The sequence below is a fragment of the Orcinus orca genome, chromosome 1 (assembly GCF_937001465.1).
Source record: "Orcinus orca chromosome 1, mOrcOrc1.1, whole genome shotgun sequence".
Lineage (NCBI taxonomy): Eukaryota > Metazoa > Chordata > Mammalia > Artiodactyla > Delphinidae > Orcinus > Orcinus orca.
In genome coordinates this window covers 137,438,384-137,464,076 of record NC_064559.1, presented here as the reverse complement: position 1 = coordinate 137,464,076, position 25,693 = coordinate 137,438,384, and the positions used below count along the sequence as shown (strand labels likewise).

The 25,693-nt window shown below is 36.1% G+C and overlaps 1 protein-coding gene across 1 annotated transcript in view; it reads right to left on the bottom strand.

Annotated features, from left to right (window-relative positions):
- Nucleotides 1–25,693, bottom strand: part of COL24A1 (collagen type XXIV alpha 1 chain) — a 392,516-nt gene that overhangs the window by 15,489 nt on the left and 351,334 nt on the right. The window contains exons 48-55 of the mRNA XM_004262981.3: nucleotides 24,827–24,934; nucleotides 23,045–23,152; nucleotides 22,899–22,952; nucleotides 22,239–22,301; nucleotides 19,402–19,455; nucleotides 15,008–15,043; nucleotides 9,997–10,032; nucleotides 9,866–9,892 (exon numbers count right to left, since the gene is read on the bottom strand). Of these exons, the coding sequence (XP_004263029.1) occupies nucleotides 9,866–9,892; nucleotides 9,997–10,032; nucleotides 15,008–15,043; nucleotides 19,402–19,455; nucleotides 22,239–22,301; nucleotides 22,899–22,952; nucleotides 23,045–23,152; nucleotides 24,827–24,934 (486 nt within the window). The remainder of the gene's footprint in view (nucleotides 1–9,865; nucleotides 9,893–9,996; nucleotides 10,033–15,007; nucleotides 15,044–19,401; nucleotides 19,456–22,238; nucleotides 22,302–22,898; nucleotides 22,953–23,044; nucleotides 23,153–24,826; nucleotides 24,935–25,693) is intronic.

Genomic DNA, 25,693 nt, shown 5'->3' with positions numbered 1-25,693 from the left:
AGAAGAGCGGTACTGTTTTACACTTTTGTACATCTCTTTAATGTCTGGATTAATAGGAGATAGCTAGATTCTCATATTTGCTTCTATGTTCAGTCTATTAAAGTGTTAGTTTAGCTGAACTGTATGAAGAAAATCCAGCCTTAAAAAGATATGTTGTTGGAAAAAAGATTATTTTAGTATCCTTTTCAGATAATTGTGGATATTCTTCTTTGATATTCTACCAGAACTTGATAAGTGGTAGTTTCTTGAAGGTTAGCTGAAATGTGAAATCTGAAACCATATCTACAATGTATCTATTTTATATTCTTTTATATTAAAATCTATTGATCTAAAACTTTGAAAGAATCATTTACCAATGCATGATTTTAGTAAAAATCATGATTTTGGTTAAAATCATGCATTGATCATTGGAAAATAACGGTTCATGAAATAATGCAGATTTTCCAAAGACTGACACATTTCGTTATGTCATATCAAAAGATTACATTCGTTAACATCATCACCAATCTCATCAGAAAAATGTAAGTACTGGTAAGTTGTCAAACTTGTAATAGATACAAGCATTCCTCAATTGTTATTGTTGCTTGAAAGTTTGAAATTTACCATTGGTATCAAATTGTCAGTTGTTTTCCTTGAAATGACAGGCTCACTTCATTCATTTTCAAGAAAATATCTGCCAAATACTCATGTCTGAATAACATTATCATTCTGTCAAATAAAAATGGTGTTCCATGAAAAAAGCAGCTAGTTCAGTTTGCAACTGAAACAATTCTACAAGTGCTTGTATTTGAGGCAACCATTGTACTTCAATATGCAGAAATGCTTTATATGTTCTTCCATTTCATCACACAGAATATTAAAAAGATGTGTACTAAAGATTAGAGACCTAGGAGACAGCAAAATGGTGGCATAATGACCTCCCAGAATTCTCTCTTCTATAAAAGCAATGAGAAAACTGGAAAAAAAGTGTAAGAATGAAGTTTTTCAGAATTATAGAAATTAACAAAATGCTTGCAGCAACCTGGGGAGCATTTATGAAAAATAGCTTAATTTCAGTAAGGGCAGTGAGCTTTGTAAAGCTTTAATCTGTCCTATTCCCATGCCTCTCTTTCCAGCTCTGTGGTAGCCTTGAAAACCAACAGCCTGCAATCGCAGTGAAAACAAGAAGCCTGGAAACCACAGGAGGGAGCAGAATGGGGCTGGAGTTGCTTCAAAGCCTTATTTCCAGCGAAATGTCATTATTTGACCTTTCTGGTGGTTCCCTTAAAGACTTGCAGGACTGTCTTTATTTTACCTGACTCAGAGCTCACTCAGTGCAAAAAGTCTTTCCCAAGGAACATTAAAAAAAAATTTTAGATGGAATTGTTTAACTTTGTGGCTACTGGAAACATTAGAAAACAGTCGGGGCAAACAATAGGCTAAGAAAAGCTAGGGAATGAGATGTCCATAGAGATTCTAAAAAACTCTGACATATTCCTGGGAATCTAGAAGTCCATGTACATGCATAGGGCTGTGCACATGATCAGGAAAAACATAAGAAGGCCCTAAGTTCTGTCTTCTGGCTGACCTTCAGGCTCTGTGAAAATAGGAAATTAAAACTCGGGTATAGTTGTCAGTTGCCTGGCTGAGCACTGAAGGAATGCTCCAACATGCTCACAGAGACCCTTGGCAAAAACTGGGAGACTTCCTGGTTCTGGCATTTAAGGAAATCTCTCTCCAATCCTTAGCTGACCACTAAGCTAACTGAGTAGAGACTTTAGTGGTCACATATGTCAAAGAATACAGACTTTATACCTTTCGGAAAAGTCACTAAACAAACAACAAAAACAACAAGTAGCAACAATAAACACTGAGGTTGGGGTGAAGAATTTGACTTCCAGAGATGCCATTTTATATTATTCAAAATGTCCAGTTTTCAAGAAAAAAATGACAAGACATGCTGAGTAACATTAAAGTATGACCCCTATACATGGGAAAAAGCCAAGCAATCAGTAGAAATAGAAATTGTCCCTGAGGAAGCCCAGATGTTGAACTTAGTAGACAAAACTTTAGCTATTTTAGGTATGTTCAAAGAACTAAAGTAAACCATGTCTACAGAACTAAAGGAAAGTATGAAAAAGATGTCTTACCAAATAAAAAATAGAAATTATAGAAAAGAACCAAGTAGAAGAAGTTTTGTAGTTGAATAATAACTGAAATCAAAATTTACTACAGAGGCTCAACTGTAGATTTCAGTAGATAGAAGAAAGAATCAGTGAACCTGAAAACAGTTTATTGAGATTATCCAGTCAGAGTCATATAAAGAAAAATGAAGCAGAAAATGAACAGGCTCAGAGATGTACAGGACATCATAAAACATACCAATGCATGAATGATGGGAGCCTCAGAAGAGAAGAAGAGAGAAATAGGGGTAGAAAGAATATTTCAAAAAATAATGGCTGAAAATGTGCCAAATTTGATGAAAAACATTAATCTCCACATCCAAGAAGCTCAATGAATTCCCCTAGACACATCATAATCAAACTGTTGAAAGCTAAAGACAAAGAGAGAATCCTGAATGCAAAGAGAAGAGCGAATCCTGAATGCAAAGAGAAGAGACTCATCATATCCAAGGGATGAGATTTTTCATCAAAAACCATAAAGGTGAGAGGCAGTAGGATGACATATTCAGAGTGCTGAAGGAAAAAGACTATCAACCAAAAATTCTATATCCAATAAAACTATCCTTCAAAAAGGAGGAAAAAAGATATTCCCAGATAAACAAAAGCTGAGGCAATTTATCATTAGCAAACTTCCCTAGAAAAATAATAAAGGGAGTCCTTTGGACTGAAATAAAGGATACTAGGCAGAAACTTGAATCCACATGAAGAAATAAAGAGCACTGGTAAAGATAACTATACAGGTAACTATAAAAGAGAGTATAGATCCCAAACAGCCAAACAATCTTGAAAAAGGACAACAAACTTGGAGGTCTCACACTTCACTTTCAAAACTTACTACAAAGCTACAGTAATCAAAACAGTGTGGTACTGGCATACAGACAGACACATAGACCAATGGAATAGAGTGCAGGAATAAACCCTCACATATATGGTTAAATAATTTTTGAGAAGGGTGCCAAGGCCATTCCCTAAGGAAGGAATAGTGCTGGGAAAATTTGATATCCACATGCAAAAGAATGAAGTTAGACTCCTGCCTACATCATAAACAAAAATTAACTCAAAATGGATCAGATAATTAACTGTAAGACCTAAAACTATAAAACTCTTGAAGAAAATATATGGGAAATGCTTCATGACATTGGATTTGGCACTGATTTCTTGGAGATGAAACCAAAAGCAAGGTAAAACAACAACAACAAAACCCTGATAAATTGGACTACATCAAAAACTTCTGTGCAAAAATCAACAGCGTGAACAGGCAGCCAAAGGAATGGGAGAAAATATTTGCAAATCATATATATGATGAGGGATTAACATTTAGAATGCATAAAGAACTCCTATAACTCAACAACGCAACAAAAATAAGCAACCCAATTCAAAAATGGGCAAAAGACATTTTTCCGAAGAAGATATGTAAGCCAGTTTCGCCAAAGAAGATACATATAAGCCAATGAGCACATGAAAAGATGCTTAACATCTGTAATCATTAAGGAAATGCAAGTCAAAACACAGTTATCTGCCACTTCACACCCCTTAGGATGGCTGGTATCAAACAAGCAGAATATAACAAATGTGAGGGAGGATTTGGAGAAATTGGAACCCTGTGTACTATTGGTGGGAATGTGAAATGGTGTACTTGCTATGGAAAACAGTATAGCAATTCCTCATAAAGTTAAACATAAAATTACCATATGATCCAGCAGTTTCACTTCTGGGTATATATGGAAATGAATTAAAGGCAGGGACTCTTTAATCCATATGGAGTTAATTTTTGTGTATGGTGTTAGGTAGTGTCCTAATTTCAGTTTTTTACATATAGCTGTCCAGTTTTCCCAGCACCACTTATTGAAGAGGCTGTCTTTTCTCCATTGTATGTTCTTGCCTTGTCATAAATTAGGTGGCCATTACGTGCGTGGGTTTATCTCTGGGCTTTCTATCCTGTACCACTGACATATGTTTTTGTGCCAGTACCATACTGTCTTTTTTTTTTTTTTTTGGCTGCGTTGGGTCTTCATTGCTGCATGCGGGCTTTCTCTAGTTGCGGCAAGCGTGAGCTACTCTTTGTTGTGGTGCTTGGGCTTCTCATTGCGGTGGATTTTCTTATTGTGGAGCATGGCCTCTAGGCCCACGGGCTTCAGTAGTTGTGGCACGCAGGCTCAGTAGTTGTGGCTCATGGGCTCTAGAGCGCAGGCTCAGTAGTTGTGGTGCACGGGCTTAGTGGTTCCATGGCGTGTGGGATCTTCCCAGACCAGGGCTCAACCCCCTGTCCCCTGCATTGGCAGGAGGATTCTTAACCACTGTGCCACCAGGGAAGCCCCATACTGTCTTGATTACTATAGCTTTGTAGTATAGTTTGAAGTCAGGGAGTCTGATTTCTCCAGCTCCGTTTTTCTTTCTCAAGATTGCTTTGGCTATTCAGGGTCTTTTGTGTTTCCATACAAATTGTAAAATTTTTTGTTCTAATTATGTGAAGAATGCCTTTGTTAATTTGATAGGGATTGCACTGAATCTGTAGATTGCTTTGGGTAGTATAGTCATTTTCACAATGTTGATTCTTCCAATCCAAGAACATGGTATATTTCCCCATCTGTTTATGTCATCTTTGATTTCTTTGATCAGTGTTTTATAGTTTTCTGAGTACGAGTCCTGTGCCAAATGTAAAATAGTTAGCTGGTGGGAAGCAGCAGCGTAGCACAGGGAGATCAGCTCGGTGCTTTGCCACGACCTAGAGGGGTGGGATAGGGAGGGTGGGAGGAGGGCTCAAGAGGGAGGGGATATGTGGATGTATATATGCATATGGCTGATTCATTTTGTTGTGCAACAGGGTCTAGCTCAGTATTGTGACGCAGTTATACTCCAATAAAGATATATTTTTTAAAAAAGGCAGGGGCTCAAACAGATATTTGTACACCTATGTTTATAGCAGCATTATTCACAGTAGAAAAAGGTGGAAGCAACCCAAGTGGTTATCTGGATAAACAAAATGTGGTATATACATACAATGGAAATTATTCAGCCTTAAAAAGGAAAGAAATTCTGACATGCTACAACATGGATTAACCTTGAAGACATTATGCTAAGTGAAGAAAGCCAGACAAAAATGTTCAAATACTATATGCTTCCACTTATAGGAGGTATCTAGAGTAGTCAAATTGATAGAGAGATAGAAAGTAGAATGGTAGGTTTTTAGGGACTGGGGAAGGGAGGAGTGGGGAATTACTGTTTAATGGATCAGAGTTTCAGTCTTAGATGATGAAAAAAGTTCTAGAGATGACTGGTGGTGATAGTTGCACAGCGGTGTGAATGTACTTAATGCTACTGAAGAGTACACTTAAAGATGGTTAAAATGATACATTTTATGTATATTTTACCACAATTAAAAATAATAAGTAAATAAGTATGCTCATTATCCCTTACAGCTAACCATCCCACTTCTGGGAACAGGTCTTAGAGATATTCCACAAAATATGTATATGGACAAGACATGCATACTGTTTGTATTAGGAAAAAGATTGGAAACAACACCACCCATGAATAGAGGACTGGATGGATGAATAAACTGTAGGATATTCTTAATTGAAATGACCATGGTTCGTTTTCTTTGAGAATGTGGCAATGAAGAATACAGTGACTTTTAGTAGATTAGTAGTGTAGCATTTGGTACTAGATTCAAGCTAAGGTACTAGCAATTTTAACCACCAACAGTACAAATGTCAACTCAATGAAAAAGGCAGGGTTTTTTCCCCCACAATAGGCATTAGAAAGAAAAGAATGTCATAAAACTCGGCTACTCATAAAATTTTTAATTCCTATAATGCCAGTGTATTCCCAAATCCTAGCTCATGCCTGGCACATAGTAGGCATTCAATTTGCTGAATTTATTTTTTCCCAAGGATAGCCTTTAGGGAGGGCAGGCCCATAGAGATGGTATTAAGATGATTTGCCTGGGAAGTCATTCAGCAACATCTAAGTGTCCCCACCTAAGTGTGAAACTCTCATTAGGTCCAATAAGGGAATCCAAAAGAAATACCTTCCTCCATGTACTCTAGTTAGAACATATTCTCACATGAAAATCGCTTAAGGTTTATAAAAACGTGCACCAAGAATAAGGAGTTACCAGGATTAGTGGGACAAATGAAAGAAATTAGGAGGATTCATTATACCTTGAGGGGACGTAATATTCACAGTTCCTTTCCAATTTATTTGAGTAAAATGCAGATCTAGTCTGGGCACCCCAGTACTTTAAGAAGTGTTATTTTCCAGCCATCTAAAATTTTAAGATCACTCGATGGTGAAAACATTTATGGGGTGGGAACTGATTTCAGGTCATGCACCTCTCCATGGTAGAGGAAATTGCTTGTTCTAGGGAACTAGGATGATACCCGCAGCTGCTGCAACCTCTCAATTCACTAATCCAGGTTTCACAGCTGACCCATTAACTGGTATCATTAAGTTGAAAATTCCTTATCTCATTTAATGATTTTCAATTTTTACTATTTCCACTCCACACACACACACACACACACACACACACACACACACACACACACACACACACACACACACACACACACCCATACACCCATCCTTTATCCCACCAACCATTTGTGGTTAACTTTGACATCCTGTTGTAATTTTTTTTTGGTCAGTTTCTAAATATCTTACCATGTGCACTGAGGTCTGGTCATCACCCTGATAATATCCTCAAATTCAAAAGCACCATCAATATATATTCCTTTTCCTGAAACATTGCTTTTTAGCTATTCTACTTTAGGAACTTGAGCAAGTTACTTATAGGTCTTAAAAAGAGGGGGCTGGACTAGGTTAGAGGTTTTCAAACTTTTTTTATCTTGACCCATAGTAATAAATACATTTTTATATCATGATAAGGTTCACACAAACATATATTTAACTGAAAACGTTTACAAAACATATTTTTCCCTACTAGTGGTGATATACTTATTATGTTTTTTTTAAATTGAAGTATAGTTGATTTACAATGTGTTAGTTTCAGATGTATAGCAAAGTGATTGTTATACATATTATAATCTATATCTCTATTTATATCTCTATTTATCTATTATTTTTCAGATTCTTTTCCATTGTAGGTTATTACAAGATATTGAATATAGTTCTCTGTGCTGTACAGTAGGTCCTAGGGTGTTCTTTTTTTGTGCTTTTCTTAAAAATTGAGTAAAATTCACATAACATAAAATTCACCATTTTAGTCATTTTAAAGTATCCAGTTTATTGCTCTGGTAGATTCACTGTGTTGTGCAACCATTACCACTATTTAATTTCACAACATTTTCATCACCTCTAAAAGAAACCCTATACCCGTTAAACAGTCACTCCCCACATTTTTCTGTTTTAATTTCATTTCAAAAGAATGCTGAGACTCACCATGTTGATCTTATGATCCACCAACTAATGAGTGACAATTCAGTCTAAAATAATTACTAAATAATTACTAAGAAGACTTCTATCTCTAATTCTAATATGATCCTATTCCATTCTAGACATTATTTCCCTCCAAGTGAAGTCTTCTGGCTTGGAGGATTCCCACTGAAATTTTCTAAGAGTTGCAACTTGCCTGTTTGCATTTATTCATTCATTCAGTAGACACTTCTTAAGGGCTTGAATGGAAAAGAGATACAGAACACATTGCTTACCTTCAGAGAGTTCACAGTCTAATACATGGAAATGGGCATGAAAATAAATGAGTATGAATGAAGAAGGGGAAGTGATCAGTTCTATCTTGCAGTGCAACGAGGGGATGGAATTAAGAAGAGTTTCACAGAAGATATGATCATAGTTTGAGTTTAGAAGGAATATGTAGGTATTTTCTTATTGGCATGTAAACTTCTACTCTGAAAGTCTTTTTTTCAAGGCTACACTGCCACTTTCCTACAGTGGTCTCTGCAAGTCCCAGAAAGACAGTATAAAGAAACTGGGTTTCATACTGGCCAGGAACAAGGAAGACAGAAAGGAGAGAAAGGGAAGAAGGAAACAAAGAAACTAATGTTAGCTGAGTACCTATAATGTGTCAAGCACATATACTTTTTCATTTAATCCTCCTAATAATTCCTCAAAATATATATTCTTATCCACATTTTTCTCAGAGCAGAAACCTCTCACATGTCCTAATTCATTTTGGCTGTAGAGGAACACATACAAACATTTTTCAAGTGAGAGAGGGATGCGGTGCCCCAAAATTTGGCACTTCAATGTGAAAGTTTTCACTAAACACCTCTAATTTGCCAATGATATATGACCTTTTAGAACTAGTTCTTTATTAGGAAAGCAGCTATGATATATCAAAGTCATTATAAGGTGAGAAGGCAACTGATGAGGGTTTTTCTAACCCATGCATTGTGAGGATCCAGGAGGAAAGGAAGAACAGAGAAGCGGAGAATAATCTAAAGATTTAAAAAAGGACATGCCCACTGATGTTCATGCCAGGGAAGGTTTCAATCCCCATCAGTCAGATGGCCAGAAAGGGGGAGTAATTTTTAAAAAATCATAGAGAAATAGGTGTCTTGTTTCCAAGGAGACCATCTTCCTGTGGCACTTTGCTTGAAAGTTACTCCTTGCCCTGATGAAAAGCTGAGGGGAATGAAGAGTTCCTGACCTGCTGGGAGTGGACCGCAGTGATCCACCAGGTAGAACTTTCAAAGATCCAAATGATACCAGAGAAGCATGTGGAAATAAGTAAGGCTTGGAAGGCATAGGACTGGCCATCTGTTTGGACAGTGTAGCCAACAGCGGATTTCCTTTAAGCAGGAAATCTGACCAAGGACCACTGCATTTGACCAGGATTCTGATTCTGCAGGAATGGGGCATGGGTGAGGTTGAAGATAGAAGAAGACCTTTTGTAGAAAGTAGGAAAACAAAGATATTACTGAGTAGCAGAGTGGATACAACGCATGAGAGAAACCAGTCTTGGAACATTGAGGCCAGGAGATGATAGCTGATAATGAAGTAACGGAAGTATCACCTCAAAGATAGCAGTAGCAAGTTTTGGGTTGTGATTGGTCACGAGCAAATACATGAGAAGTTCCAGGGCTTCTATGGCCAGCAGCAAGTGAGAAGAGTTCATGTAAAGGCTAAAAAATGTATAACTCTGGTTGGCAAAAAAGAACATTTGAAAAAGGAGAGCTAGGACCCAGAAACAGGAAGAAATGGAGGGAGTTAGTATTTTGGAGCATTAATTATGTCAGACATTGTGCTGAGTACTTTACTTCTTATTTAAAACTCAAATCCACCCAAGAAAGTAAGAGATACCATCCTCATTTTATAGACAAGAACTCTGAGGCTTGGATTTCAAGTGTTATTATAGTTGGGAAGATTCTATATCAGATTAACAAAAGGAACAGAGGTAGGCAATAGGGATACCTTTTAACAGGGAGTTAATAGAAGAAGCTTTAAAAAATTACCTTTTTTTTTTTTTTTTTTTTTTTGTGGTACACGGGCCTCTCACTGTTGTGGCCTCTCCCGTTGCAGAGCACAGGCTCCGGACGCGCAGGCTCAGCGGCCATGGCTCACGGGCCCAGCCGCTCCGCGGCACGTGGGATCTTCCCGGACTGGGGCACAAACCCATGTCCCCTGCATCGGCAGGCGGACTCTCAACCACTGTGCCACCAGGGAAGCCCTAAAAAATTATCTTATACTAAGATAAAATAAACAAAACCAAGAAAACTTACTCTTGGGCCTGATGCTCCAGGTGGACCCTATAACATAAAAAGATTTTTAAAGTATTTATTAAGTAGATATCTCAAACCAAGCAGGCATATAAGCATCAATGGTAAACAGATATAAATGTAAATAAACTCACTGGAGGCCCTGGTTGACCTCTCGGTCCTTGGGGACCCTAGAAGAAATGGAGACAAAGCACAATATGTATATACAATGCTTTTGGTTTGGTATAAACAAGATGACTAAGATTCAGCTGCTATCATTGCCTTTTCATATGAGGCAAGTGATAGGATTCAAAGTTATTTTAGTATTTTGAAGTAATATGTTCTTGAACTCAGCTGTCACCCACATTCATCAACAAGCTGAATATATACTCTCATGTTTTGTTGATATTACTAGAAACTAAATTTATTCATTTTAATAAACTTATAAATGTAACATTTAACAATGTTAATTCTATTTTTCCTGTTATTTCTATCTACCATACAACTAATTGTAAAAAATGGAAACTTCAGTGTCCTTAGACATCTCCTTCTCCTTCAACATCCACCTATAATTTGGTTACCCACTACTGTTGATTTGACCTCCAAATCTTCCCAAAATACTACTACTCCATCCTCACAGCAACTCTCTTAGTTTAGTGCTGATCATGTGCTATGGACTAAATGTTTGTGTCCCCTCCTACATGCATATATTGAAGCCCTAATCTCCAGTGTGATGATATTTAGAGGTGGGGTCTTTGGGAGCTAATTAAATCATTGGAGCCTTTGTGAGTGGTAGTGCCCTTATAAGAAGAGACACGAGAGAGATGCTCTCTCTCTACCATGTGAGGTTATAGCAAGAAGGCAGCTAGCTATCTGCAAACCAGGCAGAGGACCCTCATTATATATATGGAATCTGTGAGCACCTTAACCTTGGATTTCCCAGTCTCCAGTACTATGAAAAATAAATATTTTTTTTTGCCCACAGCAATTTGTTATAGGAGCCCCAGCTAAGATATCATGCTGTGCCTGGACTCCTAATTTGACTTACTGACTTTCTTCTCTCTACTATGCTAACTACATTCTACTTATAAAATGGAAATCTAATCATATCATTATTTAATTAAAATCATTCAATGGCTTTTTACTGTTTAGTGGATAAAGTATAAACTTCTTTTCAGTGACAGATACCATTTACTGAGAGCTCACTATGTGTCAAGCTGTGTGCTCATTTATTAGAACTCACTGTATGCCAAGTTGTATGCTATATTTCTACTTCACAGTTAAGAAAATGGAATGGCTAAGTAACCAGCAAGTAAAGGGCAGAGATAGGATTAAAATCCAAGTCAGTTAAATACAAAAGTATATGTTCTTAGTCAATATGCACCCCTGCCTCTTCTTCAAGGTCTGGGCCTTATTTCCACTTACTCTCCCCAACCCATCCTACACTCCCATCTATAACCAACCACTTGCAGATCTCTGAATCGTCCACATTCTTTCACACATGAATTCTCCCGCATGTGCTATTTCCTCGACCAGGAATGCTTCTCCTTACCTTTTCTGTCTATTCAATTCCCATTCCTCTTCCAATACTTCTTTAAAACTATATACCCACCTTGCCACCTTCTTCTTCAACTAACCACTTCTGCATTCCATAGTACATAACAAATAGGAAAGTCCCTACAGACCTTTAAAAGTGTCTTAGTCATCCTCTCATTTTCTGGAACAGGAATAGTGCCTAATACATAGTAGGTGTTCAAAGATTGGTAACGAATGAATGAATAATGTTTAAATTAACTAGTACTGATTTAGAAATTAGAATAGTTGAAAGGTATATAGTAAAATGTGAAAAGTTATGCTGACATTTTTCAAAACGAAACAACAGTAATCACTGTTAAGAATGCTCAAAATTTAACTTACTGGATGGTCAATTGAATGTTAAGACTACACCGAGTCAAATTCAGATTATGGTTAAAAGACGGCAAAGCAAAATTTATCTTCAACTGAGTTTTGAATAATGTTAATGCTATGCTTGACTTAAGTATCTTTTATTGCCAAAGCTGTTGATTCTAAATATACTGTGACAATAAGAACAAACAACACATAGTAACTTGAAAAGGCTAGAGTACTCCAACACCATGCCTGCTGGACATTTCTTAGTTTGCATGGTTTATGATTATAGGTTAAAGCAGAAAATGCATCAGACTTTTACCTCAGAAGTGGCATGGTAAGTTAGGGAGATTTCATGTTGGAGAGAGCCTTTTAAATATACAGAGGCTCGGTCTTCCCTGGTGGCGCAGTGGTTGAGAATCTGCCTGCCAATGCAGGGGATACGGGTTCGAGCCCTGGTCTGGGAAGATCCCACATGCCGCGGAACAACTGGGCCCGTGAGCCACAATTACTGAGCCTGCGCGTCTGGAGCCTGTGCTCCGCAACAAGAGAGGCCGCGACAGTGAGAGGCCCGCACACCGCGATGAAGAGTGGCCCCCCGCTTGCCACAACTAGAGAAGGCCCTCGCACAGAAACGAAGACCCAACACAGCCAAAAATAAATAAATAAATTTAAATATACAGAGGCTCAGGAGTGAAATTGGCTGAGTAAGTTTCTCCATTTTGGATCAGCATTGTAAAAATAAACAGTTGACATTTTACTCTACTGAGCATATTTCTGACATTCGCAAAATCTCACTGAAGGTTCAGTACAAAATATCTACCTTATCTTTGACTGTGAAAAAGCATTTTGTCATAGAAAGAAGAAACTATTTTTACTGAGTTCACTTCAGCTTGTTACCCAGAACGAGTCAGATCATCACAAATATGATAAAATGAAATACTTCAACCCAAACAAGACAGGACAGGACAACCCCAATGAAGCAAATGCATAGAATAAGGCCAAGTAAAACAAAATATTATTCCAACAATATAGTATTTATTCTTTTTTATTCTTCTACCTAACCCACCACTAAGGAAAAGTGATTCACTCTCTCTAGATATTATATAAACAAGTATATAAAGAAGGTTATCATACAGTTTATAATAAGACTGCAATTGTCTATGTTAATTTCCTATGGGGGAACCAAATTAATGTGAATGGCTATAGTGGTTATTTGGCTGTAGTGAAAGCACTACCTTTGAAAATAGACTGTCTCTCCATTTAATCCCACAATTCCCATATGATCCTTCAAAAGTAACATATTTTTTTCATTAAATTTGAAAAATACTGGTAAGTGTATGTCCTTAAACCTGACTGTGTTAGACTTTGCCTTTACATAAATGCAATCTTTAGTTTCAGGATATTTACTTTAGGCTGGCTTATGTACAGAGAGCTTCCCTTTCCTCATTCTTAAACTGAGAAGCTTGCACGGTAGATGCTTAGCAGCGTCCCTGGTCTCTGCACACTAGATGCCACTAGCAACCTTTCCCTTTTCTCCAGTTGTGACAACCAAAAATGTCTCCACACATTGCCAAATGTCTCCTGGGAGGGGGAGCAAAATGGCTCCTGGTTGAGAACCACTGGTTTAGAGGGTTTAATTGGGAGTTTAGTAATATTAAATAAGATTTATTACTAGACAGTAATGTGATTAAGATGGAATGAGTGAATTCATGAGTTATGCCCTATAAGCCCTAGGGGATAACTGCGTATCAGGAATCCATTCATGTGGAATCTGTATGTGGGCTGCTCTTAAAGTAGGTGAAGGATGTGTACATACCATCTTCCTTACCCAAGCTGCTCCTAACCCTTATTTTCTGAGAGGTACTATGATTAATAGAAAAGCACAGTAGCCTGGGATTTGGAAGATCTGGGCTCTGGTCTTATCTCTGTACCTAATTAGCTGCATGTCCTTGAGGGAGCTGCTGCACATTTGGATCTCAGATATCTCGAGTGTAACATAATAGGTGTGGTGAAGATAATCTCCAAGATTCACTTTAGAACTGTGATTTTCAAGCCTTTTATCATTTTTCTTCTTAATGTTTTGTATCTGGAGAAAGAAGGTCACATACGTGTACAAATAGGGAATTTTTTTCACATGAAATGCTTGTGACAGCCATTGTCATAGGCACTCGAGGTTTCCTATCTTGATGGAGCTTACGTTCTAGCCACAGTACTTGGAGAGGATAGGTCAGGGAGGCAGTTGGAGACAGGTATGGAATATGGGTTAATTCCAAGCCTCCCTATTTTTTCTTTTCCCTTTCCACTTCTGCGGGAGCGGGGGGTGGGGGGGTGGGGGCATATAGCTTCACTGTGTGCAAACATCCTTGCTTCCTGTTAAGTAAGTCTGCTGAGAAAATATAAGGGACACATTGCTGCAAATTAAACACATCTATTTTAATACCCTTTGAGGATTCTTAGGCTATCTGAAATCACATAAATTTCCTTCCTCAGCAAACTAATATAACTATAATTTACTTACTCTGAGCCCCAAGCTTACCCTATGGTGAAAAGCAAAGATCTCAGCTGTCACTATATAATATCATGACCTTTTAAGCAAGACTTTAATGCTATCTTCAAGTTTATTCCTATATGCCTTCTATATTTGGTTTCAGTACCCCTCATTTCACTCCATGCATGCCCTCTGTTTATGACTGCTGCTTTAATAAGTTCTGCTGGGACAGTGGCCCCTTTACAAAATATCTTCTTTAACTTGGAAGAATTGACATCCAAGAAAAATAGGAAATAGTGCCAGTGTAAGCCATTTAGTCCTGAAAATGCTGTGTACCTTTTGCCCATCCTCTCACCATTGTTTCCAGTTGGCTGAAATATACAACTAATGATTTGCTTCTGCTTTGCAGCCCTCTTGGGTGCTGACTGGATCTAGTGGTATATATCTAAAGTGACTTGACAGTCCTCCTGTTCTGGCACCGGTGAAGAAGGCTCACACCTCCTCTCCTGATGCCTGAGAAGGCAAATATTCAACTTCACACAGTGATTTGGAAAGAATGTGACTGACAGATTCTTCAACATGTTTAGGGCTTATCAGGTTTCACTGCAATATACCATATAGGTTAGTTCTACATATAGGTTAGTTTTCTTCCTGAAAACTGTAATTTTATTTTCATTCCACAAGTATCAGGGACATAATAATGAAAAAATCAAAAAAGGTCCTTGTTTTCATAGAGCTTATAACCTAGTGACCAGTGATACTATTACCACAAATTTAGTTAAACTTACAGTTTCACCTCTAAAGCCTTTTTCACCTCTGGGTCCCTGAAAGAAAAAAAAAAATGTTAGTTTAGTGTTGTTGATAGTTATTTATCAAATGTAATTGAGGCTGTATCCAGAAACATGATAATTTCTGTTGGGTTTTTTCCTATCTAGCAAGACCTGTTTAGTTAAAGTTATATAAATTCTGATTTTCCTAAGTTAAAGCAAAACAAATACAATCTACTGACTCACCATGTCTGTTTTGCTATGCCTAGTTCCACCTTAAAGTGAGGGTTATGCTACTTATTCATTCAGTTAAGTCAAAACAGCTGATCTGACAATCAAAGGCAAAATAATTTAGAAAGAAAATTAAGAAAGTTAAATTCTTCTAATATTTGTTTCTCTCAGCCTTTGAAAAACCCTGCTTCCAGGGTGGTTTCCTCCTTCTCTTTTATCTTCTTTTTTTAAATTTCTCCTTCTGAGCTATATCCCATAAATTTTGATACGTTGTGTATACAGTTTCAGTCAATTCAAAATATTTTCTAACTTTCTTTGAGACACTCTGGTCCTTGAATTATTTAGAAGTGTGAGGTTTAATTTTCAAGTGTTTGGGGATTTTCCTATTATCTTTCTAGTTTACTGATTCTTAGTTTAATTCTGTTATGGCCAGAGAATATACCTTACATGACTTCTGTTATTTTAAGTTTAGTAAAATTTGTTTTATGATCTAAAATATGGTTTATTTCAGTGAATGTTTCATGTGCACTTGAAGACAATGTGAACTCTGCTGTTGCTGGATGTCACTACTGTTATTCCTGTTAATATTTTCATGTTCCTTGTGGAAATTGTGTATTTATTAAAAAATGAGATAACACTACTCATCTTTTCTGTAACCTGAATTTGCACCTTCAAAATATTAATGCTTTTCTATATCAATCTACAATTCCCACCTAACCATAATGCTTACCAGTATTTTAAAAAGTATGATATTTTAAATGAATTGCCTATTAAATTTTTTTCCAATTTTTGTCATGATAAACAGCACTGTGATAAATATCCTTGCACTCTTAAAAATTTTTGATAAAAATTGTCCTCCAGAAAGTTTGTTTGAAATTGCATTCACACTTGCAATATATGGGAGTGCATGTTTCTTCTGATACATGCTATGATGTACTATCACTTTTTGTTAATCTTGCAGGCTAAAAATACTGTTTCATTATTATTCACTATATTACTTCTTTTGTGTTTCCTATCTTGTCCTTAATTCATTTCAAACTACTATATCAACTTTAAAAAGCTGAGTTTTAAGATATCTTTACAGAACTTTTTTTATGCCCTCCTCCACCTCCAATCCAGTATTAACAACGTGGTACATATCGCTTCATACTTTTTTTCTAATCAGATATTGACACGTGTATTTACATGTGTATGGGGTGATTGGTCATTTTTTATAATGTTAATATCATATACTCTTCTATGCATCATATTTTTCACGCTTAATAATACATCATGAAACAACTGCAAGTCAGCCAAACTAGATACAAATAATTATTTTTAATAGTTGCATTAATATCCCACAAAGTGGATAGATCAGAGTTTACTCAACCATTCCTCTACAGATGAGCATTCATGTGATTTCATACTTTTTTTTTTTTTTTTTTGCCATTACAAACAGTGCTGTGAAAAAAAGCTTTGTAAAATTTCCCTAGTGTATTGGGTACTTTTATTTATATGGGACAAATTCCTCAAAGTGGAACTGCTTGGTCATAGGGTATAGGTACATATATTTTAACAAATACCTTTCCATAAAGGCTGTAATTCACATTTCTATTAGTGATAAACAAAAATACCTTTCTTCCTACAGCCCTTTCTGAGAGGTTAGATGTAATATCTCATTATTACCTTAATTTGCATTTCTCTGACTAAAAGTTAGGAGACTGGTTTTTCAAATAATTACTGACCTTTTGGATTTATTCTTCAATTCTCTACTAAATTTTCTTTTTTCATACCAATTTGTAAAGCTCTTTATATTACCCATTATATGGTATATGCTTTGCAATTACTTTTTCTCAATTATATTAGTTTTACTTATGGAATCTTTTGCCATAAAAATTAAAAATTTTCAAGCATTCAAATATGTCTTCTGTTCTTTTATAGTTTTCACATTTCCTATCTTATATAAAAGGTCTCCCCAACCCTTAAGCTATACTTTAGTTTCCTAGATGATTTTTCTGAGATTTTTAATTGCTTCTTTTCTTTCTTTTTTTTTTTTAACAAAGTCTTTGAAAGTTCATCTGAGATTTTTAAAAAATTGGGTGAAATAGGGTTACAATTTCTTATAGCAGTAGTAAGACTAAAAGGAATTTCGTCTCCCTTCCCTATCACTGTTATAGGAATGGGTGTGTGGCTGATTAATAGACGTGAGGGAAAAAAATGTAAATGGAGACTTATAGAAAAAGTTTTATTTTTCCCAAGACAAGGGATACAGTTCACTTTTTCACTTTGGATAATCGTATCTAGATGTGATTCCTGAGAAATTGTAGTCATTTGCCCTAAGCCTAATTATAAAGATAGCATTCAGGATGGCAGAGCAGATGTATGGAAATAGTCTTGGATAACATGATTAAGTCGCCAAATTAACCAAATCTGAAGCCCTTCCTAACTCTGGGATTCCCATAATGAGATAGACGTTTCCTTATTGTTAATGCCAGTTTGATTCAGGGTTCCTATTACTTGCAGTCCAAATCATCCAATGAAAATATACCATTTTCATTGTAGTTAAATTCCTATTTAGTCTGAGATCTAATTCTGGGCTCTAGCCTGTTACAATGATCTATTCTTTGTACTAACACATAGTGTCATTTACAAAGACTCTGAAGTAATGTTTTCCTTTTTGGAAAAGCAAGTCCTCCATCCCCCACCACTATTTTTTTCCACAGTGTGTTTTGGCCATTCTCAAATTCTTATTCTTTCATAGTGAGCTTTCCTTAGAAGTTTCTTCTTAGAATAGAAAAAATAGATGGAAAAAATTTGATGTACATGCTGAGCATTATAAGGGCCTTTAAGAACTATCTGTAAACAAAGCACAGTAAGATATTTTAACTGAGCCATTTCTTTATCATATTTTCCTTAACCAATTAATATTTCACATTTTTGACAGAGGAGAACAATCATTCCATAATCAGAACAGTATGTGTTCCTTAGCTTGCTGAAGAACCAACCACCCACTGAAATATGAGATTTCTCCCACTTATAACCTCCCACTTAGACTATATAGCTCTGAGTGGTAAATGCTGCAAATCTAGAGAAATACTGAGTTACACATTTCATTTTTTTAAATTAAAAAGCCAGAAACTTTGGTGGTGAATTCTTCTCTAAATTTATCAATGAGAACAGTGATACTTAATATTTGAAACATTCTCTTTTATATTTTAAAACTCTGTGTCTATAGACACAACACTTTCAAATGATTCAAAATACTGATTCCCTGCAGAGAATGAATCTTTCCTTTCCAAGCCTCAGTTTTCCTCTTGTATGTTTATACTACTGTTAGTATTGTAAAACCCTCCTGTGACCACCTCACTGTCTTATTTCTGTTTTATTTCATAGCAAGATTCCCTAAGGCCCTGGCATATGTTAACTCTCTCAGTTTCCTCTCCAGACATAGCTTGAATGGAGTGGAAAGAGCACTGCTCTTGAAGTAGGAAATATCATCTATATGATTCACTACCTGTATTATCTTAAATAACTAGGTGAACTACTATAAATGTCATCTGTTTCCTTATGTCTTGAATGCAAATAATCATACCTACTCCAAAAGTTTGAGAAAAGTTATTAAATATTTTTATTTACTTCCTTCCTCACTGAAAGCTGTACTCCGTCTTCCACTGCAATGTATTCTCTTAAAGATCACGGTTAGCTACTCCTTTCTCGAAACTGAGCTTAACCTTGTGCTTTTCTGGTTTTCCTGCTCTTCCCACCAACTATTTCATCCCTTTATTGTGGGCACTTCCAAAGACTCAAATCTTGGCTGCATGCGTACCTTTTCTTATTCTCCCTCTTTCAGAAAATGGATTCTTTCTGTTGCTTTAGTGATCACCCCTGTGCTTATAATGCTCAACCCCTCCTCCTCCACCCAGTGCTACTTTCCTTTCTCAACTCCAGTTTTAAGTGCCTACCTCACTCTGTACACCTTTTCATTACATTAGATTTCTAAGTTCTCAAGAATAACCTTCCAGATGAAAATGTACATCTGTTTTTATCCTTGCTTCTCAAATACCCAGGGTGATCCCTTGTGGATTACTCTAGAATAGGATTAAGTAAAAAAAAAAAAAAAAAAAAAAAAAAAAAAATATATATATATATATATATATATATATATAAAAAAGGAAAAAAAAAAACCTGTATTGTGACAAACTTACAGTTCTACCTGTTGGGCCCATTATACCTTCTCTGCCAAGGGGGCCAGTGTTTCCCTGTTGGGGTTAAAAAAAAAAAAGAAAACAGTCAGTCTCAATGCCAGTATAATTCAGGAAAATTCTAGAAAATTTCTTGCACAATGGCAAAATAGTCCATGTCCACATAATTCCAGTTTTTATTACAAAATCTTATGTTATTGGCAGAAATCATAGTAATTTTGATTTGATGCAATTCTGCATATTATTATGGTTTCCCATGAGGAGAATTAATCTCTAATTTCTAACAAACTGATAAATCAGCATTACAATTTTTATGTGGTGATAGCTTCAGTGGTGCCATTTTATATATGTGTCATTGCATAACAAATGCAATTACTTTATGTAACAAAGACTATGTAGAGTCATGGACAAAATTTTGAATAAATTTATTTATAAATGTTGAACAAGCAGATATTTGAGTGACATGTAGCATGGAATTGAGAGAAATGGGAAAGAACCAGAGGGCATCATTTGTGACCAGTTAAACTTCTGGCTTCTTCATCAGTAAAATAAGAATGCCTACTTCACAGGGCCATTGTGAGAACTAAATGTGAAAAACAATTTTGAAAGTGTAAGCTGCTATTTGATTATGAAGGTAACCTTGAATAAGCTGGATCTCTGGTCAACTCCTCCCAAACTAAAAATGGAGCCTATCATTTCTTAATGAATACAAAATACATGTTTTAGTTATTTTCCTTCAACCTCCACCCCCGCTACCACTAGCTTCAAATTTCAATGTTTCTAGCTCCACTTAACGTGGCATATATAAATGTGGCTATCTAACAGGATTTCTCTTTGTCCAGCTCCTGCCAAGATACAGAAAATACTCAGTGGAGATAATTATAATGCCATTCAGTCTATTGACAAATAGCTTTAAGATTAAGTTGGCTTAGAATGAGAGAAATTACCTGATACTCTAAAAAGTAAATCTAATGAAAGCACTTTTAAATATGAAGATCTACTTTAAGTGATAATTTTTAAATATGGTTCCCAAATCACAAAGGTCCACAATCAAGAGGCTTGATTTCTTATCCTAATCAAATATATCCTCTAGATGGGCTTATTACTGGGAAAAAAAAAAAAAAAGCCAAGAAAGTGTCAATCTAATAAATGTGACCATGATCTAACTCTCTGAAATAATGATTTGTACATATTATTCAGTCAATCAGATGTGGATTCAAATTCCAGCTCCTCTACATACTAGCCACATATGACTTTCAGCAAATTGCCTTTCAGAGATTTAGTTTCCCTACCAGCAAAATGGGGATAAAAGCATCTCTCACAGGATTTTTATGAGGAGTAAATGATATAGGGACATAAACTGAACGCCAGTACCTGGTACATAATAGTTTTTTGCTAAATATTAACCTAGCAAGACTTTTCACTTGTCTCTACAATGACTTAATAGGAATAGCTGCACTTATAAATTAGTATTTGTGAACTAGTTACCATAACCTTACTATTGGAGAGCTGATAAAATTTCTGGAGCTGCAAAGCAGTATAGGTTCAGATCCTGGCTTATAGAGACACAGCACCTCATATGACTTTGCTTAGGACAGAGGCTAGGCAGGCAGCCAACTTCTCTTTGACAATATAAAGAAAGGATTTAATTAATTGAGAACTTAATAAAATCAGAATGAATGAATTTAATTACTGGGGAACTTTATGTAAGAACTTAAAACCAATATTTATTACAGAGAAGCCTATCCATACATAACCCACCTGTGGATGATAAAGAATTGGACTTTACCTAAAAGCACAAGCTTTCCATGGTTCTTCAGAAATCATAAAAATAACTAATACATTTGCACCTGGAGAAATGTCGAGACGGGTCTTTAAATAAACATTTCCCATGATAACACTGCTCTTTGTATTATAGGAAATAATTTATTGTAAGAGTTAGGGAAGTGGCGTAGGATTTTAAATATTTGACTTTTCATTTAATATTTCCACAAGATAGTGGTTTTCAGTTTTAAAATTCTTCTTCAAGACTCAGTTCTCCTCTATCTGAACTGCTCTCCTTCCTCTCAGCTCTCTCCACTCTTGCCTTAGCAGCTGCTGTTAGCCGTAGAGGTGCTACTACCACAGTCAAACCAGTGCTTGGCTTTTATTTTTAACCTTTTTTCTCTTTAGTTTTATAGATCATCTCATCAGTTAGGAGAGTGTGGTTAATAAAAAAGCAAACAAACAAACAAAAACAATAACCAGTTACTGCTGGTGACTTATCTATCCTATTTACGTTCTCTACAGTTTGCAATTTCAGGCACTAAACAGCTAACTGGAGTTCTTCAGAGCCCTGACCTTTCCAACTCTTTAAGGAGTTTCTCGTTACTCTCTGGGGATACCCACCCCTGAGCAGAGGAAACACAGCTATTGGGAAACATTTTTCAAAGTGTGGTCTGAGAAGCTCTGGTCATAGACAAGCCTCCTCCAGGTGGTACATGGGGGTGGTCTCTAGTCCCTGGTTATATTAATGCTTATAACATGAAACTGCTTTATGTTTTTTATAATATATTAACTGGTATGAGTTAATAAATATATTATCCAGTAGTTACATTAATTATTTTTTTTTAAAGTAAGAACTGGGCAGTACAGGTGGTCTGTGAGGTCTTTTGCTCAAACTAACAAATGAACTGAAAAAGGTTGAGAATGTCTGCATGTGCTCTAATGAGTTTCTGTTTTAAGAGTCATTTTTTAAAGTTATTAATTTGGAGTATATTTATTTTAGAGTTCTTAACCCTAATTCCTGTAGTCAACAAAGAATCACAATATCTGGGAAGGCAGAACGACTTCATACTTACCCTCTGTCCAATAGGACCTTTAGGACCTGATATTCCAACAATGCCAGCATCTCCCTCAGGACCCTAGAAACACAATTTTAAAAAAGCCAAAATATGAACATTTAGTACATGAAATAACCTTGTACCAACGTATTAAGAATTGGCTCTTAAAAATGGAACTTGATAGTTAATGAAGTACAGGCTTAAGTATTTTGGAGGAATTGTACTGAGGTCTACAATTTACTTCAAAATACATCAAAAATGGTTGGAGAGAGGAGGAGGTATAAATAGATGGGTAGGTACATAGTCAAGCAAGTAGAGTAAAATGTTTTGGTAGAATTTAGGTAATAGGTATATAGGTGTTTACTCATTCTCTCAACTTTATGTTTGAAATTTTTCAAATAAAATGTTTGGGAAAACAGAATGAGAAGAGACAAAAGCTAATTATTCCATAAAATTGCTAGGAAAATATATAGTTACATAAGTCAAAATTAACATATTCAAACCTCAAATATATTACTCTGTACCAACTGAAATTTTGCGATTAAAAAAACAAAAGCTCAAGTCAGAGATTAAATATTGGTATTTCAACATCTGTTTTTTGAACAGATGTTGAACATTGGTATTTCAACATTGGTATTTCAACATAGCCAGAAATGAGCAGAAAATATGTAAACATACTTTGGGGCCTGGGAATCCTTGGAAACCTGTCAAACCTTGAATACCATGTTCTCCCTGCAATGTGAATAGATATGATAACCATTATTGTACGATGTTGGCCTGGTCTGTAGAATAAGTGCTTAGTGAATTTCTGAGTTGTCACCTACAGACTGCCCTTTCATGCCAGGCTCTCCACATGGTCCTTGATCACCTTGTGCTCCTCGGTGACCTCTTTTACCTGGAATTCCAGGTTGACCAGGTAGCCCTTGTTCACCCTGCGGACAAAAAAATAAAAGAAAGGTTATCTTGACTTTAGAACCTATAAACATATTGGCTTTTAAATGAAATCTAAATACTGGCCCATCCTCATGTGTACAAGGCACTAGAGAAGTCAAAATCTGCATGATCATTCTCCCCACCAATAGTTTCCATATACATAATATTTGATTACAATGAACGAGAAGTGTGGCAGCAGGGAAATAGAATTCCAGAGATTGTGGTCATGACTGTGGAAAGAGGAGGGAAGAGGGGGCCTGCAAAAGTAGGAGGAGGATAGTGGGGCTACAGAGAGAATAGTGAGGGTGTAGGATGTGTGGAGGCATTTGTATGTGATGGAACTGTTATTTTATTTGAATTGAAATTATTTTGCTGTGTTTTTCTTACAGAGATGATTCAGCTATCTGATATCAGAAACAGAGCAGAATCTCTTGAAGTGTGAACCCTGGTTTTTGCCATGAGTATCTTTTCAATTCCATCATTAAGAAATTTCAATTATCTGTTTCCCAAGATTCCTTTGATACCAGTCCTCTTTATCCCCTAAAAGTTCACTTTTAAGACATACTTTATTATCATTATTTTATTTTAAAAAGTCAAGTCCTTTTAAAATTTATTTTTATTTTGTTTTTGAAGTGAGGGTTGCAATAGCTTTTACCATTTCTAAAAATAAACAAGAATCATGTGGAGTTTATAGATAAGGTAATGAAAAATGATGCTTGGTAGACTTTGACCAAAGCTTTAAGATTAGCAAATTATCCTTCACTGTATTGAGATAAAGATACAGCTTTGGGACTTGACAAACTGGATCTTTTTTTTTTTTTTTTTTTTTTTTTGCAGATTCACGCATAAAAGGTAGGGATCTTTCTTATTTATTTTCCTAGGTTTAGCATTTGGTCAGCTATCTTGTATTTCAGTGGAAAGGGATATTCATGGTATAAACATTAACAGAACTCAAACTTTAAACAGTAAGCTGCTGGGTCATCATTTTCAGTTTACCCATATGGGTCAGAATACCTAGAAATTCTTTATAAGTGGAACTCTGAAAATCAAATTAAGAGGTAATAGTGATGAGGGTGCCAATGTCTTAATCCTAGTCTTTTATGAAATAGCATTAGATACGGGACTAGTCTCTTGGTTGTCTGGGTCAAATCTGCACTGAGATATTTCTAAGAGAGGTTTTGTATGGAAAGCCTATTGCCATGTGGCAATACTCCTGGCAATGAATGTTAAGGCAAGACAATTACTATCACTTTGACTTTAAGAAATAATCTGTACTCCTATCAGATTTATTAATTGGTTGGTTAGGTTCAGAAGTAGGGGAACAGGAAGTATAACTGAGAAAGTATGCAACTGGAAGTAAATAAGATTTTTCTGTTTTGGCAGAGAAGGTGGATGACAGAAAGGAAAGAAGAACCAAAATGAGTCAAAGAACATTTTTTAAAGCATCACCAGTCCTGGGTTTATGAGTAGTTTTGGCAAATGACATGCACTGTGGCTATCACGGGAGATGGCTGTGTCAAGGCCACACACTTTCGTTTTTTCCTAATGTGTTTTCATGTTAGCCAAATTTTATTAAAAGCTATGAGTCTTACCATCCTGTGATCTAGCCAGTAAACTCAGGGCCAGGAAGGATGGTCAATACTGCTCATCCATCAGAACAAACATGAAAGTACCTTCGGGCCTAGAACTCCTGGGCTTCCTGGAAGGCCCGATGAACCCTTTGCTCCTTGAGGACCTGGAGACCCAGCCAGTCCCATTCTTCCTGGGCTGCCTCTGATGCCCTAAATAACACAGATAAGAAATGAAGGCTGGTGCAGCTCCCAGAAAATCCATCCAGACCCTCAATAAATGAAGGAGGGGTTGGTGTTCTGAAAGCCTACTGTTGATACACTGCCCAGGTTTGGGAGTTATCCTGGGCTTCTTTCCCAAATAAGTGAAATGTTTAAATGATGTTTTGGCTCACCTAAAATCTCTAATTATAGTTAATGTAATGGTCTTGGGTTTTTAAAATAAAAATACTGAGGCAGCACAAAGTCCACCTTTGTACTATCCACCAAAGTCAGTATCTTCTGACTAAGTAGCCTAGATGTGAAGTATGTTTGTCACATTCTAACTTTTTGTGTTATACTCCTGTGTGCATGACAACTCTAATGAACATACCCTTAAGAAGAATATTCTTCTTATTGTGGTCATTGTTTCTCAATATATACAAATACCAAATCACTACATTGTACACTTGAAACTTATATGATGTTATATTGATTATATCTCAGTAAAAAAGAATATTCTAGTTTTCAATCACACATGACTCCAGAAAATTTGCTTCAAATAGCTTAATTGGGAATAAAGTTAAGTAAGAAAACAGTATTTCCTCAAAGCCAAATCCTAAAACAAAGTTGGTAAACTATGGTTTGCAAGCCAAACCCAATCCATCCCCTCTTTTTGTAGAGCTTGTGAGCGAAGAATAGTTATTACATTTTCATATGTTGAAAAAATCAAAAGAAGAATAATATTTCAAGATGTGGAAATTACACGAAATT